This window comes from Pyrenophora tritici-repentis, chromosome 1, assembly GCF_003171515.1.
Source record: "Pyrenophora tritici-repentis strain M4 chromosome 1, whole genome shotgun sequence".
NCBI lineage: Eukaryota > Fungi > Ascomycota > Dothideomycetes > Pleosporales > Pleosporaceae > Pyrenophora > Pyrenophora tritici-repentis.
Window position 1 is genome coordinate 408,112 of NC_089390.1, and position 18,195 is coordinate 426,306.

The 18,195-nt window shown below is 51.1% G+C and overlaps 5 protein-coding genes across 5 annotated transcripts; 3 read left to right on the forward strand and 2 right to left on the reverse strand.

The window, feature by feature from the left end:
* Positions 1–635: 635 nt before the first annotated feature.
* Positions 636–3,311, forward strand: PtrM4_001530 (uncharacterized protein; the record flags this gene model as incomplete). Its single annotated transcript, XM_066102596.1, has 3 exons — positions 636–761; positions 811–1,417; positions 2,725–3,311. The coding sequence occupies 3 exons, from the start codon at positions 636–638 to the stop codon at positions 3,309–3,311; spliced, it is 1,320 nt and encodes a 439-aa protein (XP_065964798.1).
* Positions 3,312–4,237: 926 nt separating this feature from the next.
* Positions 4,238–6,256, reverse strand: PtrM4_001540 (Zn-finger protein; the record flags this gene model as incomplete). Its single annotated transcript, XM_066102597.1, has 2 exons — positions 4,238–4,679; positions 4,734–6,256. 2 exons carry the CDS (start codon positions 6,254–6,256, stop codon positions 4,238–4,240), a joined length of 1,965 nt encoding a protein of 654 aa, XP_065964799.1.
* Positions 6,257–9,060: 2,804 nt separating this feature from the next.
* PtrM4_001550 (Micrococcal nuclease (thermonuclease) protein) lies at positions 9,061–11,712 on the forward strand (the record flags this gene model as incomplete). The annotated part of the gene is made up of 1 exon (XM_001941754.2): positions 9,061–11,712. One exon carries the CDS (start codon positions 9,061–9,063, stop codon positions 11,710–11,712), a length of 2,652 nt encoding a protein of 883 aa, XP_001941789.1.
* A 544-nt stretch (positions 11,713–12,256) lies between these two features.
* PtrM4_001560 (TT-ORF1 multi-domain protein) lies at positions 12,257–16,758 on the forward strand (the record flags this gene model as incomplete). The annotated part of the gene is made up of 4 exons (XM_001941755.2): positions 12,257–14,976; positions 15,135–15,592; positions 15,645–16,626; positions 16,683–16,758. 4 exons carry the CDS (start codon positions 12,257–12,259, stop codon positions 16,756–16,758), a joined length of 4,236 nt encoding a protein of 1,411 aa, XP_001941790.2.
* A 334-nt stretch (positions 16,759–17,092) lies between these two features.
* On the reverse strand, positions 17,093–17,638 carry PtrM4_001570 (galactosyl transferase GMA12-MNN10 family protein; the record flags this gene model as incomplete). Its single annotated transcript, XM_001941756.2, has 2 exons — positions 17,093–17,206; positions 17,288–17,638. 2 exons carry the CDS (start codon positions 17,636–17,638, stop codon positions 17,093–17,095), a joined length of 465 nt encoding a protein of 154 aa, XP_001941791.2.
* Between the last annotated feature and the right edge of the window lie 557 nt (positions 17,639–18,195).

Sequence of the window (18,195 nt, forward strand, 5' to 3'; positions counted from 1 at the left end):
TACGAGACGGACTTAATTTCGCAGCAGCGACGGAGATGAGCACCTCATGGCTTACGATGTCAAACGTGCTGACCGCGTTGTTCGATATCGGAAAATTTATGATGGTAGTTCATCTATCCGGATCTTCGGAAATTCGACGTGGTTGTCTAGATGGGTGGTTCAAGAAGAAGGGTGGAGATGACGAAAGCCACCGATCGACTGAGTAAGAAACGCACGGACTCTCGCCCGCCCGGCTGAACCTTGACCGAACCGTTCGCTCCAGACACGACGCGTCTCGAGTTATCGATTTCGAGGCTATACTCAACGCCCATAAGGCTCATACATCCAATCCTGCATGAGTAGCCTGTCCTTGCCTGGATCAGGTCTCATGCACAAGGCTTTTGGCCACGCGATGGAGTTTCCCGGCTATCGCAAACCGCATCCCGCATCATGCGCACCTATCGTGGCTCCTTTGATTTCCTGCTAACTACCTTCTACTACTCCAGCAACCCCTCTCTCTGCATTTGTTCTTGTTTCCTTCTGTTGTTACTGCTGGTCAGCATGCAAAGCGCCCTCGAACAATGATTTCATTTTCCATTTTTACTGCATTTCCATTGTTCGTGTCATGTCTAATACAGTCTATCGTGGAGGCGCAGATGCTGGGAACCTGGTCCTCGACACATGGAGCGCTTCAGCAGCGCCAAAATAACAAGCCAGATACCAGCGCTTTCAACATCGTTAATGGGCGCATCTTCACACCAGGGCTAGGGATAATCTTAGCAGTAGGTCAACCGTCGCGCAATCTCAGCCCCAAACTGACAAGAATACAAGCCCCAGCCCTTTACACCTGAAGGTGGTGACTTCTTACACATAGCGCTTGACGTCTCCGGAGACGGCAAACTTCCTGTTCCCCCGCGCAACACCGCCGACCCGCTCACCCAAGTCTACAACTTTACGCTTTTCCTCACGTCTACAATCATGCAGAAGAACTTCACGATATCGAATGTAACGACATCTACGCCGCCATTCGCGAATATAATGAACCAGGAAAGCGGCCAGACGGTCAAGCACATCAACTTTGAGTGGCCAGACTGTCTGGTTGGCAACAACAACGACGAAGATGGCGCAACAGCGAGAGGAGACTACAACATCAGTATCCACCAGAACTACCGCCTGAACGGTGTGGACAGATATACAATTTTCAACCTACCCATCTCAGTCACGAACAGCATCTCGCAATTCCCCGGTGCAGGCCAGCTGACAACGAAACCCGCACCCGGCCCACTGAGCGCAAACGGAGGGCGCATGTCATGTAATTTGCTGCAAAATCCCATGGTGGATTTTAACACGCAAGTCAACAGTGTGAATAATCCACCAGGACAGCCGATGCAGGATATCAAGTTGGAGACAAGCCCGAGGAAGGATGGTGGTCAAGTTGGTGAGAATGGCGCGGGTGGCGGCAACGGCAATATCATTGGTAATAGCAATGGCGACGGCAATAGCAATGGCAATGGACAAGGAGAAATCGCGCCTGGGCAGGGCGGAAATGGTAATGGAGCAGTATTAGGAGCAGCCGTGAGAATGTCGAGCGAGTCTTTTTCCATGGTCATGATTGGAATGCTAGGAGCAGTTGTTGTGCTGTGCACATCGGTAAGCTGGTAATTACCACAGGTATGCAGGCATATGTACGCCTGCCTTTTAATAATGATAACACGAAGTTGATGGTTTCTGAATTTATATGATACATCTCCATCACCCATCCTGTATCGCGCCGAACTCATCAGTTTTTGAACGGCAGCTAAACCAGCATTGCTTTGTCCGACACGTGCACCATGTCGCGCTGATCGTTAGGTACGATCGATATAGTAGGGAAACGATATCGTCGGGAAGCAATTGGGATGGCTGGTAGGACCTAGTGGTTTCGGTCTATGGATGTGAAACCATATGAGGGATGCGAAGGCTAGGGTGAAAGGGCAATTAGCTGGTGCGACACAACAACATGCCCGCACGCACACGGTTATAATGACATCAACATCATCACCGGCAATACCTATCCCTATGCCAATTGGAAGAACCAAAGCTACGCCACTAGCCTCCTACAATCACTGCACAACCTAGCGTGTAGAAAGATAATTGGAGTGTTCAGAACGTCACCATCTCTACCAACAAGCATTGAATCCGGACTTACGTCACCTGCAATTAGACTCAACACCAACAACCGAAAGTATGCGTCTAGAGCACACTAGCTATCCAGCAACCACCCAATCCAGAAAGCAATTACAAGGATCACAAATACAGACAAAGCTAGCTACAAAAAGCCAAACCAGCATAGACAACTATATACTATTGTTAAGTCAATCCCAGAGAGAGACAACAACAGCGTAGAAAAGATAATCCTATATAGGTTTAGACCGTGGGAAAGTCTTAACTACAAGGTTACTGTATTAAAAAAGAGCAAAGAGGAAGAGGCAATTGCACACGCGGATTATATCCTATTAAGGAGCGGAGATAACTTCACCGCAATCTACTCAGATGCCTCACAACACGACAAGGGAATAGGGATCGGCGTAGGTGTAGTAGCGTACAGCTCCACCCACGAAGAAACATTTTCTTAAAAGACAAACATTAGATGCTCCTAACTAGTCTACAACGGTGAACTAGAGGGGATAGCACAGGCATTTAAACACGCGGCTATAGTGGCACAAGAAGGCTAAGAGATCTACGTATACGCAGACAACTAAGCAGCAATCTATAGGCTTAACAACCTATCGGACAACCTAGGACAACAGTGGCTACTAAGATGCATTAGAGCTGCAAAGAGAATAACAACAAAGAAAGTATCTATCCACCTGCAGTGGGCCCCAGGACACAACGACGTCAAGGGCAATAAAAAAGCCGACACGCTAGCAAAGGAAGCAGCTAAAGAGAGACCAACAACATCGACTATAGCGAGCCTAGCCTACCTAGGCATAGAAATCAACAAAATACAAAAAACAGAACAACTAATAGAGTACAAGAGGTATACCAACAGGCCTACTAAAAACAGAAGCTCCTACTTAAGGATCTTTAAGCTCAACACACATACAACAATCAAAGTCCCGAAGGGAACACTAAGAGAAATCTTGAGCGCGTTCTACTCACTCAAGCTAGGACATAGATACTTCAACTCCTACCTTAAGAGATTCAACAAGAGAGACTACAATCTATATATATGCTACAAACCACAAACACTACAGTATCTACTTCTAGATTGCAAACAGTACAAAACACATCGAAATACACTCAAAGAAGCAATACCACACAGACCCATCACTCTCCCACTTCTCCTCTAAACAAAGACAGGCATCAAAGCTACTCTAGCCTTTATTGCAAGTACTGGGATTGGCACGAGAAAATGGCACCTTAGGCAAACCACCGAACAGACAGACACTGTATAAAACTACAAAAACAATATTTCCTTATCTAAAAGAGCCCGCTGCTACATCTCTTTCTATTCACCACACTGCTCTTTAGCACCCGCGCCAATGGAAGACTAGCTCTGAAATTGGAGTACGCAAAACACCACCCAAATTGTACAAGACCCATAGAAACTCCACAATGACCATCATACATAGAACGGCTTAGCCAAAGTCCTACATAGTCACCGACTGATACAGGACTCTAATGGAAATATAATAATAATAATAATATCCCTATGCCAACAGCACTGAACGAACACCATAGAGATTCGCGCAATCTGTCTTCCTCACCTCGCTCATCGCCATCAACATCACACAATCCACAAACAAAGCGCACACGTAAGCATGGGTAAAAGCCTCATACGAAGCCGGTCAACGTTGTCTCATTTACGCGAGGCGTTCATCTGATCATAGCGAAAGCCATCGCATCCGCCCTTTTCAGAAATCCCGCTCTCATTCAGACATTCAAGCCGTCAGTCGTCCGAAAACCACCCCTAACCCTATACGCCCCGTGATAACAATGACAATAATGATAACGATAATGATGATATAGCCTGGGCGTTTGTTACAACAACCCTACGATAACCCAGAAAATAAAAGAAGCGAAATATGCGTTTTTCGTAGCAGATCGTTATCCAGATCTTGAGAACACCGGCCCAAAGGAAATGCAATGCGTTGAAGGATCTCTCTCTCCCAGAGACTTTGTAGTGCGAACGTGAACGTCAGGTCATTATTACGTTCGTAAACATCTCCCAAAAAATATATCGTACAGCCGAGTCGAAGGTTATTGTCGGGCAGTTTTAGACGCTAAAATCCAAGAAGTCGCAGGATGTGGTGTCTATTGAAGTAAAGTCATTCATGGCCTTCATCTCAAGATCGAATTGTGAGTACGAGTTTTCAGGCATTGTCTCGAACAGTTCGTCGAGAGAATCCTTGGAGTCGATGGGCGAGGTGGGTGGTGTTGTGAACTGATTTGACTGAACCGATGACCGCGATGGCGATGTTGTTGCCTTGGCTGGACTAGAAGACTGGACGGGCGCACTTGACTCGTGGACAGAACTGCGGGAAGAGCCCGCAGATTGTGGTCGCACGTCGGCGGGGGACATTGGGGGTGTTTGGGAGTGTTGGGAGAGCTGTTGAAGGATGTTCATGGATGCAGCGTCGCTTGTGTAGGCAGTGGAGTGGAAGCTCGAACGTGCAAGACCGGCATCCTCTGCAAAGGGGCTTGATGATGTCTCAAAACTGCGGGAGATGTTAGTCAATGTAAACATAGAGAGATGATGACGATGTACTAACCTGAAAGGATCTGATGATGTGTTTATGGAGTCGTTGTAGTTTTGCGAGTCGGAAAGCAACTGCGACCTTTCCGATTGAGCTGGCTCATATCCCTCTACTGGTGAGGAGGAACGAGAGTCTGAGAAGGAGGAGCCAGATGATGAAGGTGCGGATACGAGTGCTCGTCGCGTCCTGTTGGCCTTTTCGACTCGCTCCTCAAGGTCCGGGCGACTGCTCTTCTTCGGGCGGCCACGCTTGGCCTGTCGTCGGACCGCATCGGGGAATCCACCAACACACATGCCGCGCTGGCGATGGCGTGTGAGTGCGTCTTGTCGTGCAAAGCCCGCGCCACATGGGCACTTGTATGGCTTGTTGCCGGAGTGGATCTTTGCGTGGCGCTTCAAGTCGTGCTGTCGCACAAAGCACTTGCCGCATCCATTGCACTTGTACTGGCGGTCACCAAGATGTGTTTGGACGTGGGAGCGGATGTTTTCCCGGCGTCCGAAGACCTTGCTACAACCTTGGTAGAGGCAGGTCCACTTGCCAGTGGTAGCATCTTGCTCGCTAATGTATCTTTGAACTTCCTCTGGCGCAATGCCGGTGTACTCATAGCTCGCATCCACCTCAAGATCATTGAAGAGTTGAGGTTGCGAAAAAGAGTCTAGAGAAAGTGGTAGACCATTGATGTGCATGGAGTCTTGTGCGAGAGGCAACATGTTTTGTTGTTGCGAGAACATCATTTCTTGGTGCTCTTCGATGTTCTCCAAGAAGCCTTGGACATTCTCTCTTTGCGGCGAAGATGCTGGTGATGGCGACAAGGCGTCGGATGTGTAGTAGGAGGAGGACTCGTAACCCATGTCAACCTCTGGGTGTTCAAAGTCGAATGTCATGGCCTTTGAGGTGGGCTTAAGGTTAACTTCGTTCAAAGCAGTGAAGCCCGACGACTGGGGGGCCGCAACGAATGACTCATGACTTGGTAGCTGTGCTGCCTTTTGGGGAGTGGCAGTGGGGGTGGGGAGAATGTTAATGAAGACTTGTCCACATGAGCCATACACTGACTGTATGTGCTCGTGGAGTTCTTTCAGTTGCTGTTCAGTAGGAGGTTTAGAGGGGGAACAGGGAGGCTGCTGGGGAGACTGCACACGGTTTATCCTTCGTGGACTCCGTGGTGTGGAGGGAGAGAGCTGTACTGGGGATGCCAAAAAGGTGTCCTGGGGGCCCGGCTGGGGCTGTCTGTGCGGCTGCGCTACTTGCATAGAGTGCTGTGGTATTTGTCCTAGATTGTTAGTATTACTTACCGTACTGTCCTCCTGCTGGAAGGGTGTGTCGAATGGTCCTGGTCGTTGGGTATAATCCGTGGCTTGTTGGCTGGCATGGATGGATTCTAGGTTGAGGCCACGTAAATCCAAGCTCATGCCAGTTCTGTTGTGTCGTCGTTGTTGTATTTTAGCAGGTGATGGGCGTACTGTAGGCGCATCGAAAACAGTGGGTGTTGAGTGTTGTCGTCTGTGCTGAATTCGTTGGCGCTGGATGCCGGTTGGCATATTTGTGGACAGCATATCGTATGCAGGTCGAGTCCGGAGTCGGTTCTCGAGGAGGGGGGAATTCCTATGGGTCCGAAACTGATGAAGCGTTAGTCATGGTGTTTTATCGAGATGGAAGCGGTGAAGGTGTGAAAAATGGAGCTGTCCAGATAGAGCTATCAAGATAAAGCTGTCAACGTACCTCACGCAGGGCAAGCGGCGCTCCGCCGGGCGGCTGGTATCCTTATGGAATCCTCAGTACAGTTGCAGTCTCCCAGTAGCCTATCTCAAGTGAGTAGTAAGTAAGTAGCCGAAGCTTGCACGAGTCTGTAAGTGGGTAAAGTGGTGTTTAGTGTGAGTAACTAGATCAGCAACGGGTAGTTGAGATAGAGAAAACGATGTAGAATGTGAGGGATGAGTAGCAAAATCTGGAGGATAAATGCAGAGGTGGAGATGACGATGTATATTCCCTTATCCGGTCTTGTATCAACACAACCGCGCGACTTGCGTTGCCGAGCAACGAGCCGCATGGCCGTCCGGGCACGCGCCGCTCGGGCTCTGGCCAGCGCTAACATGGCGGCACCCCTCGGATGATGAGCTGATGTGCTGGTCGCCCCGCGCTATTGGTTTGAGCGTTGCGCATGCGACTTGACAGAGCGAGTGATGGATGATGTAGTTTTATTTTGGGTCAGTATGCTGAAGTGGCTGGCTGTTTTCATGCAGCTGTAGTTGCGCATCCGCTCTGCTGTTCAGATTGATTGTACAGAGAGGTGTTGATATTGTTTCGGAAATCATAACAGCCTGCATGTCCATGCCGGGAATTAATCCCGATCATGAGAAATGCAGTAGGAGTCGTGGTTGTTTCGGAGTCTGGTTCCAAGTTTCCAAGTATAACTAAATGGGGACGAGCGCGGCCACAAGATCGGACGACCGCTTTCCCCAAAGGTCAAAGCACACGGAAGATTGGAAGAACAAAATCACCAAGCGAGACATAACTTCCTAAACAACGTCATGAAAGCTTGGACAAGGCAAGGCATGAGGCAGAGCAAGACGTGAAGAAGCCCTTGGTTGCCGAAATGAAGATCCGTGCACTCTCAGCAACTTCAAGATGACGAATCTCTTCGTACCTACACGCATCCCAGCCCCACCGATAAAATTCAAAACATAAGTATGTCCTCAATCGTATAACTAATTCTGTATCACATACAGTCCCATGACGTCCATAACATGTCTTCTCCGATCAAATTTTTGCAATGCAGGAGCACTAGTAAAAGGTATCATTCATGAAGGTCTACCGAGTGACATGCCAGGCAGGATCTATCTACATAAGAGCCTAAACATGGTCCATGCTCAGTCATCATGTGAAAAATGTCCTAACCTGAACGTGATGTCAGCCTTATCTACGTTGAGGAAGATTACAACGCATGAAGTTGATAATATTGAGGTACTGCTGTCGATGAGATATGAGGGAGACTGTGCTACTTACCCAATTCTGATGAACTTCGACTGCACGGAGAACACGGACTTGTTCATGTGTTCTGACAATAGAATTGACGACGTCGCATGCCGCGGTTATAAAGTAGTCACGCGTGACTTCATATATTGGGAGAGTAGAGCTCTATGACGAAGGTCATTTTGAGAAAGGAGAGTGTAGTATATAGATGATGATGAGGTTGTGAGAGTAGAGCTCACAGGGCAACATTTTGTTTTCAGAAGACGATTTATGTGTGAAGTCCCCGATGATGGCAGCGACGCCATCCAAACATCTCTGAAGTCCTTGGTCGGATCTTGAAACGAAAGTCGGGGATCTGTTTATACGACGATGCGGGTTATTTTATATGCGAAGATGCTGTGATATATAGGTACATGTTGGATACAGGACCTATTGGTTCGGTATTATTAATATGGTAGCGACCCTGGCGTTATATAGTTATATTTCATACGTCGGTCTGTAACGAATACTGGGAGTCAAAACTTCTTTAGTGTGGTATATACAGATCTGACTGCAAACCTGAAGGGTTGCTATTAGATGATTGACTGCAAATTCCGAAGTTTGCATTCAGACAACTCACCACGAAGGAATTGCTTATGCGGGTTATTGTCTGATTGATCTTCCATGGCCGGGGAGCGATCCATGATTGAGCAATTACGTGCTCAGATAAGTGATGCGTCGGTTCTCAAGGGCTCTAACCAAGTTGGAAAGTATTTATAGTAGCTCAAGTACTTGAGGACGGTATCAATCGTGCCCGAAAATTTCGCGATACTTGATTAGTAATCAGCTCGGGGCCTGGTTGGGGCCTAGAGTCCTCAGGAGAGATATCTGTGTAGGTATTGGAATTCGATATCAAACTGAAGAGGAGAAGGCGGCGGGGATGGTGGGCTGCCGCACATAACCCATGCAAACCGCACTAACCCGGCAACTTCTTTCATGATGCATTGCTGCATTGAATAAGAGATGAGCAGTTGTTGGAAAAGAAGTCACAAATTGGCGTAGAGTGAAAGGTCTACAGGCACAAGGCAAGGTGCGGGCGGTGACGTCTAACATTAGTTTCGCCTAGGGTCCTCGACCCCACAACGAAGGTCCCTGAGCAGGTAGCAACGAGATTTGCCCGCCATAACAACACGTTGCTTTACAACAATCAACTTTTTGGCAATTGGCACACGATTCCGACATCAATTGCGTTCTTCATCCTCTAGTCTTGGTACCGATCACGATTTTGGCATTTCCTATTGGTAAATAATTGCCCTACGTGTTGTTTGCGCACTCTCTGGACACGGTAACAGTGGCTAACTGCATTCCGCGCTGCAGCTACTCGACACCCATCATGAGCAGCAACCTCTTCGAAGCAAAGGTCAAGAGCGTGATTTCGGGCGATACTGTCGTTCTCCATAACATCAAGGACCCAAAAGCCGAACGCATACTCAGCCTAGCTTTCGTAAGTGCGCCACGGCTACGACGGGAGGGCGATGAGCCGTTTGCCTTTGAATCACGCGACTATCTCCGCCGCCTTCTCGTAGGCAAAGTCGTACGCTTTCAGGTTCTCTACAAGATTGCCACCGGAGCAAATCGCGAATATGGCCTCATCGTTACGCCGAACAAGGAAATTCTGCCGCAACAAGCCGTCGCCGAGGGCTGGGTGAAGCTGCGAGATGATGCTGGCCGCAAGGAGGACTCGGACGAAGCTGCGAATCTGCTTGAGAAGCTCCGGGTGGATGAGGCTCGCGCCAGGGCAGATTCCAAGGGTGTTTGGGCTGAGACAGGCGGCAGGATCGCCTCATCCTCCGAGCTGAGCGACCCGCGGAAGTTTGTCGAGCAGCACAAGGACCAGGATATCGACTCGATTGTCGAAAAGGTGCTATCTGGTGACCGTCTCATCGTACGCCTTATGCTCTCATCCACCGAGCATGTACAAACCATGGTTCTCCTGGCTGGCGTCCGCGCACCAGCGACGCAGCGAACGAATCCTTCGGATGGAAAGGTACAACCGGCTGAGCCATTCGGCGATGAGGCACAACAGTTCGTCGAGACAAGGCTGCTACAGCGTGGTGTCATTACCAACGTACTCGGCACCACACCCAACGGACAGCTCGTGGCAGACGTTAAGCACCCCACACAGGGCAGCATAACCCCGTTCCTGCTCAAGAACGGCCTAGCAAAGTGCACCGACCACCACACCACTCTCCTCGGCCAGCGCATGGGTATACTCAGGGGCGCCGAGAAGCAGGCAAAGGATGCGCGGTTGGGCGTGTACAAAGAACACGTTGCGCCAAAGATCAGCAGGGCTGGCGAGCAAGAAGCCATTGTTAGCCGCATCCAGAGCGCTGATACCCTCTTTCTGCGAAACAAGGCAGGCACAGAGAAGCGCATCAACCTTAGCAGTGTCCGTCAACCAAAGCCCACCGACCCGAAACAATCGCCATGGGTGGCAGAAGCAAAGGAGTTCTTGCGCAAGAAGCTGATCGGCAAGCACGTCAAGTTCCACGTCGACGGAAAGCGACCAGGAACCGAGGGCTACGACGAGCGGGAAATGTGCACCGTCACTTTCCAGAACAAGAACGTTGGCCTGATGCTTGTAGAGAACGGTATGGCTTCAGTCATCCGCCACCGACAGGATGACACGGACCGCAGCCCCATTTACGATGACCTCCTACTCGCCGAGCAGACTGCGCAAGACGAGAAGAAGGGCCTCTGGTCGGATAAGGGACCCTCTGTCAAGCAGTACGTTGACTACTCAGAGTCGCTCGAGAAGGCCAAGCGTCAACTCACCCTGCTTTCACGGCAACGCAAGGTGCCCGGTATCGTCGACTTTGTCAAGTCTGGATCCCGTTTCACCGTTTTGATCCCTCGCGAGAACGCCAAGATCACACTCGTCCTCTCCGGTATCCGCGCACCACGATCAGCGAGAAATGAGACCGACAAGGGCGAACCCTTCGGCAAGGAGGCTCACGAGTTTGCGAACCGACGGTGCCAGCAGCGTGATGTTGAGATTGATGTCGAGGACTGCGACAAGGTCGGCGGCTTCATCGGTACTCTCTATATCAACCGCGAGAACTTTGCCAAGACTCTGGTTGAGGAGGGTCTTGCTACTGTGCATGCCTACTCAGCAGAGAAGTCTGGCAACGCAAACGAGCTTTTCGCAGCGGAGCAAAAGGCCAAGGACGCGCGCAAGAACCTATGGGAGAACTACGATCCCTCTCAAGAAGAGGAAGGCGAGGATGTGCCAGCTGTCGAGGCTACCAACGGCGACACTGCACCCTCAAAAAAGGCCGACTACCGCGATGTCATGATCACACACGTCGAAGACGATGGCAGGCTCCGGTTGCAGCAGATCGGCAGTGGTACATCAGCGCTTACATCGCTCATGAATGCGTTTGGAAAGTTCCATCTCAACCCCGCCAACAGCTCCAGCCTGCCCGATGCTCCCAAGGCTGGTGATTTCGTAGCAGCCAAGTTCACTGCCGATGACCAGTGGTACCGTGCGCGCATCCGACGCAACGACCGTGAGAACAAGAAGGCCGAGGTTGTCTACATTGACTATGGTAACTCCGAGACGATTCCATGGTCGCGTCTCCGCCCACTTTCACAGCCCGAATTCCTGCCATCGAAGCTGAAGCCTCAGGCTATTGAGGCCCAGCTGGCGTACATTCAGCTCCCTGGCAACTCTGAGTATCTCGCAGATGCCGTCTCTTTCATCGCCCAAGAAACTGCCGACCGCGAGCTGGTAGCCAGGGTCGAAGCAACCGAGAAGGACGGTTTGCTGTGGGTCACCCTCTACAACCCCGACCAGAGCAAGGACGGCACAGAGAGCATCAACGCCGACATCCTAAGCGAAGGTCTCGCCATGGTGCCCAAGAAGCTGCGGCCATTCGAGCGCAGCGGTGGTGCCATCCTCGCTGCTATGAAGAAGAAGCAGGATGTGGCCAAGGAGGAGCGTCGCGGCCAGTGGGAGTATGGTGATCTGACTGAGGATGACTAGACAGCGACCTAACCTGTTTCCACGACCTGTTAACATGATATCTACTGCGGCAGAGAAAAAGTTTGCCTTATTAGGGCCTATTGCGGCATGATATGATGATGATAGCAAAAGAATAACAAGACAAATTCTGACTCCATAAACGTGCTTCTTTCATGCAAAGTGAAAATGGAATACTGAGTTGAGTGGGCGCCTCGTGGGCCCCCAACACCATACGCGTGATGCATCCCAAGGCTGCCTACGGATTTTGGCGCGACTGCGGGAGAACCGAAGGCGGCTGAGATGAAGGCGCGGGCGGAGATGGAAGACGCGTGATTGGCCAGATGTCCCCACCATGTACGGCTGAGGGCAGTGCACATGTGCTGTAGGCAACCACAATATGCCCCCCAGTGAGACAGAACACGGTCTTTACGCCATGACGACCATTTCCAAGGCAGTCGCATTGCAAATCTTGTCCATGCATTCATCCCCCAACAGTTAATAGACCTCATCCTCCCCATAGCGCGTCGCTGTAGCCGTTGCGACAAGCTCAAGTCCCGTCACGAATATGGAGACGATTAGTAGATTACCCCGACGTTTGACCCAACTCTACTCCGACACCAAAACCACCTGCGATGCAGTTGTGGAGCAAGATGCAAAAGACACACCAGAGTCGCATGCGCTGCATCGCAAGTTCAGAATACAAAAAGACAGACTCATAACATGGGGCGTCGATTGGAGCGACAGCTCAAAGGGCCGTCCGGGCGACATCGACGAGAGTATAGAAGAGGCAGGCATGACGGAAACGGTCACAAGCGTGCTGCGAACGATCCAGGAGATACTCGATGAAGCAGAGAAGATGCACCCGGCTGCACCTGCTGCTGGCAGAGGAAAGACATTGTCTGGAGAAAAGAGCCGGCCTGACCCTCCCTCGTGGGCGGCCGCCGACAAGTCACGTTATGAGGACCTCATCAAGGATCTTACAACCTCCATCGATATTCTCTACGATCTCTCACGAAACCGAAGACGCCAAAGAGGTACTGAGCGTGGTCTAAGCCCAGGAAAGGCTACACTCTATCCTCCTACATCCACCCCAGTGTTTCTATCTACAGAGTACAACGCTTCCGACCTGACGCTCGTCAACCCCGCCACTTTCCCACTCAACGCACATGCACCGCCGTCTCATCTTCCTCCAAAGCTAGATCCTTCCGATCTGTCTCTCCATCCTGAGGAACCTCCGCCTTACGAGAGCGTTGGTACCACTTCAGTGCGAGTTATCGGTCATTTACGGTCCCGAAACAGCTCAACGAACCCCTGGAAACCCAACGCTGGAAACCTAGGGACTGCTGTTCTGGTAGATTATGCAAGCTATGACCCCACATATCGCCTCACTGAAGTCTCTCCACCAACAGAGCGCCTTGAAGAGCTTTTGTCGATACTGACAAAGTTAGCCAACAACCACTCTTTCCACGGCACACTCAAGTGTCTTGGCTACTTTGAGGACCCCATACAACCACGCTTTGGTCTGGTATTCGAATTACCAACCTCTGTCTACTCCGGACCTGCTGATTCACACAAATCAATAGACGAGTTGAAGCCAGTCTCTCTTCTCAGTGTACTTCAGACAGGTTCAAGGGATTTGCACAACCCCAACAGTGCCATACCACCACTGGAGGATCGTTTCCGTCTGGCTTTCACACTTGCTCTGACCTTTAGCAAGATTCATGGCGACGGCTTTGTCCACCAAGACGTCAACAGCGATAACATAATGTTGTTCCGGAAGAGCAAGCAGCAATCTGCCAATAGTAGAGCATTGCAGTACTCTTTGCGATCGCCTGTTATATGCTCTTTCGACCTCTTCACCGACTTTGACATCGAGAAAGCTAATGCAACCTCGATACCCAACATTTACCGTCATCCAGCGGACCCCAAGGTCACTGGGATCAAGGGCCGAAGCTACGATGCCAACTTCGACCTGTATGGTCTCGGGCTAATTCTACTCGAAAATGGCTTGTGGATGCCACTTCGAGACCTGTGGAAGCAGAAATACAGGCTGGCTGATTTCAAGCAGCGGATAGAAGAAGTTTATATCCGCAGGCTCGCCTCCAAGTGTGGCACAGCATACATGCAAGTGGTACGCGATTGCTTTTGGGCAGCCGATTCCAAGGACAACAGCAGAGCACATGTTGCGCAGGTGTACACACGCATTCTGACCAGGTTGCAACGCTGCTGTATGCTCGATGAATCTGAGCCTGGCTTCGACTTGAGTGAGCTACGACCCGGTGTTACGCCGATTCAACAAGCACTTCCACCAAAGCGTAAGAGCCTCAGTCAGCCCCAGATTGCAACAGAAATTCATTCAAGCCCTTCATACAAGAATGCAAAGCGATGGGCACTTGAGAAGGGATCACAGGCACTGGAAAGAACAAAGTCTCTGTCAAAGAAGTCACCAGATCTGTCATTGACAAGGAACCCGTCACGAGGCTCACAACATTCTATTTGTAAAAGTATTTCTGAAAGTCTGCGCATAATGAGTCCCAAGCCGGACGCGCCTGAGATGGAATGGGAACAAAGAAATCCACTCGAGGAATCAGGCACCCTCATTGCAACCCCGCCAAATTCACAAGACCGCAGTGATACGTCATCGCTATATAGAGAGCGTGTCGTAACTGCCGCATCAATTATCCAACGCGCATGGCGACAGTCACGCAATACACCAAAACAACATGCGACCCTTGAAGACTACAAGGAAAAGGCCTGTATCATCCAAAAAGCTTGGCGACAAACGAAGCAGAAGCCAACAAACAACACTGTATCGGCGCTAGTCACTAATGGGATGCGCCATTGGCCGGAGGCTACTCTTGGATACCCAACACCCGAACCTGAAATTCAGAGCAGAACAGTGGACTCGAGTGAGAGCATGATCACTTCCTCAACTCAGATTGAAACAGACATGGGGCCCATTGCGCGTCCAAAGCTCCGTCTCTTCACTGTCAAATTCACACCAGATATAGTGGATGAATGGCATTCGACCATGCTACCCCGCCTCGAGCGTCTTATTGAGCGTGCACTGAAGGATTCCGAAGAAACAATCAGCATCGACCTTGTAGCTACCGGAGAGGTATTGGAGAAAGCCAAGCCAACAGTCTTCGTCACATGTAGCAGTGTCGCAAAGGTCAAAGCTATCCTTGGCCGCCGCTTCCACTACAACGAAAACGTCTATGACCTCAAAGTTCGACGAGGAAAGATCAGGCGGTCAAAAATGAGTCGCTCTTCGCGTCGCACTCGGTACGTTTAACGCAACTTGTTAAGGCATGTGTTTGGGCGATCCATAGTACGGTGGCGACTATATAGGATGCGCCTAAAAGTCCGTGTTTGTAATTGATGCCTAGCCAAGACGTCTTTTGCTGTGTGAAGTTGGAGTGAATGGTTGCTAATCCATGCAGGCCTCCCCATCGATCCATGATGAATACCGACTCTTATAACGCCGATATGGCTGTCATGAACCCGTACCATCAGCAGCGGCCGCTTTGTGGGGCGTCGATAGGCGCTTTCAATGGTCAGCACCTTCCGCCTGTGTCGTACGGTGGAGTGATCCTCGTCGACGATGAGCCATTGGGTATGAGTGTCCATCACCTGCTCGATGCGCCATCCGACGATGAGAGCGACGCCGGAGATGATGACATTGACGATCTTTACCCAAGCGACACGATGCTGTCCAGTGCAGCAAACAACCCATGGCTAATGGGTATGGGTGCACAACCAGGTCTTCACTTGGAGTCTGATGAGCCTGCCATGATGTGGGATCTCGAACTATCTGAAGACGAGGAAGACTTTGGCAGTGACTGCGAAGACGCCGAAGATTACTACGATAGCGAAGAATCCGACGACGACTCTTCTCAGGGTATGTACATGTCATTGAATCCATGTGCAAAACTCCAGCTAACACAACCCAGAAATGGCCTCTTCAACCATCTCCCACGCCACCACCGGCGACATCGACGGCATCCTCCCCGGCCACGGCTCCTCAATCAAAATAACCCAACCCGCCATCGACGACGTAGACCCAGACTTTTTCCCCGAAGAAGAAGACCGCGACGACGACCACCTCTCTTCTCACACCCTCGGCCACGTGTACGCCTCGTCGGGCATCCGCCGCTGGAACCGTGGCGGCATCCTCCACGAAATCGACTGGGCCCTCTTAAAACTAGACAAAGACCGCCTCCAACCTTACAACATCTGCCAAGGCGGGCGCCGCTTCTGTCCCCCATCAACAGGCCCCATGCCCCCCTCCCAGCGCGCAATCGCCGCTAAACTAGCTTCCCCAGTGAACCGCCGCAAGTACACGGCCGACGAAGACGAGTATCCCAATGGTGTAGCCCCAGCCTCTGAACTCGGCGGCATGAACGTCCATTGTTTCGGCCGCACAACGGGGTTGCAAGGGGGCATGGTATCCAGCACAATGTCCGCCGTTCGCATCTACCACCGTAAATCCTTCTCCCGCTCCTGGCACGTCGCCGGCCAATTCGGTGTTGGCGGTGACTCTGGCGCGTGGGTTGTGCAGAATGGTCAACATAGGGTTGTGGGTCATGTTCTTGCGTTTTGTCAGAGGAATCGCATTGCGTATATTTGTCCCATGGAGGTGCTGCTCGAGGATATTAAACGCACGTTGGGTGCTAGACGCATCTTTTTGCCAGGTAGCAGGGAACATGTGGAAGGGGGTGTGAGGGGTAGGAGTTGTACGGCGGTGGAGGTAGAGCGCGGGGTTAGGGGGTTGGGCCTGGGGCTCGGGAATGTGGATTCTGCGGTTGATGTTAGGGAGAGTTTGGGGAGGAGGGATGGGATGGGTGTACCGGTGCCGTCGCCGGCGTCCTCGGAGCAGGTTGCCATGGTTGTTGGTGCGCCGCCGACTACAAGGGCGCCTGTTGCTGCTGCCGGGTGGAGACTTGGGCGTTCGGCGGTGAGGGGTTAGGGTGCTGATAAAGAGAATCTAGTGCCGCAGAGACGCAGTATGGTGCGTGGGGAAGCGGGCTTGGAGATGACTATGAGTATCAAGTAGACGACGGATGAATGGGTATGGGCATACCCAGGCATGATGTAAAGGAGTTTGTGGTCAACGAGGCAGGAGATACCCTATTCTATTCCTTCAGTAGGACTCTATGATGTGCAATCTATCCTTCTTTATCCCAATTACCATGCTCATCTATCCAAAAAAATCTACCATACGCAGCAAAAACAACCATCTCAAACTCCCCAGAACCGCGCTATCTCCTCCACCAAGCCAGTCTCATTCAACGGCACATCCCACCCACTACTAGTACTCGCCGCAATCTCCGCCCAATGCGCCATACGCTGCGGCCGCTTCCCATCCCTATTCGACGCAAAATGCAATAGCAAAGCTCCTTTACGGGTATGCGAGGGCGATGGGGACGAAGAAGGTGAGGGGGGAAGACAAAGGAGGGGGGAAGGCGTTGAACCAGTGTTGAGGGACGAGCGTTGTTGAAGGGCGGAAGGAGTCCTGTATCTGTCAGCATACCTACCCCCCAACCAGAGCCGGACAACAATTGAAGAAGGTGGGGAAAAAGAAGAAGAAACTCACCCTCGCAATAACAACCTCCATAGTACTCTGCTCACTATACCTCAACACAACCCCACTATCCCACTCCCTCAAACTCAAGCATGCCGCCAAAAACCTCACACTCCATTCATTCACCCTGATCAGAAAAACCCCGTTGTTCAGCCCGTTTCGATCTTTCGTCACGACTAGATTTACATAGCTGAACTTCTCTTCTGGTGGCAGGAAGATGGAGAGGGGGATGTTGGGGTTAGTGAGAATGGTATCGCGGTCGTGCCAGAAGAGCCAGTCTAGCCGCGATGATGGAAGGAGAGCGATTTGAGCACCGAGGATTGTGAGCAGGTAGGCGTGTTTGGACCAGAGGCCCGGGAGCATGCGCTCGCGGAGGATGAAGGAGGGGTAGGAGAAGTGGAGGTTGTGCGGGGGTGTGGGATAAGATTGCGGTTTCGTAGGTGAGGTCTGGGGGGCCGGAGGAGGCGGTTACTTTTGCGATTTTGGGGTGGGTTGGAGGTGGTCGGGGGTGCTGGTGTTGGTGGGGGTGTACAAGGAAGTGGTGGCGTTTGAGGGGGGGTCTGCTTGGGAGAGAGATGTAGGAGGATATTGAAATTTAGGATGTCAGTGTGTAGAGAAGGATAAAGAATATGAGAAAGAGGGAGATATATTTCAGGACGCGGTAGGCTGCTTTTGAGAGACGGCGAGGGTAGACTTGCGGCCCATTATTGAGTGGTAGACCGTTGAGAGAAGCGAGATTTGGCTTTGCAATTTTGAAGATGCCTGGATTCGTATGTTGCGTCTTGTTCCTTAGCACCACCGTGGCCTAATATGGACTGATATGAATTATCTCGTTGTGAGCCGGCCTGGTCAACAGTGGCGCAAAATGACAGCTGAGCTGAGGGCTGGGTAAGACAGGAGATATGAAAAGCATATGAAAC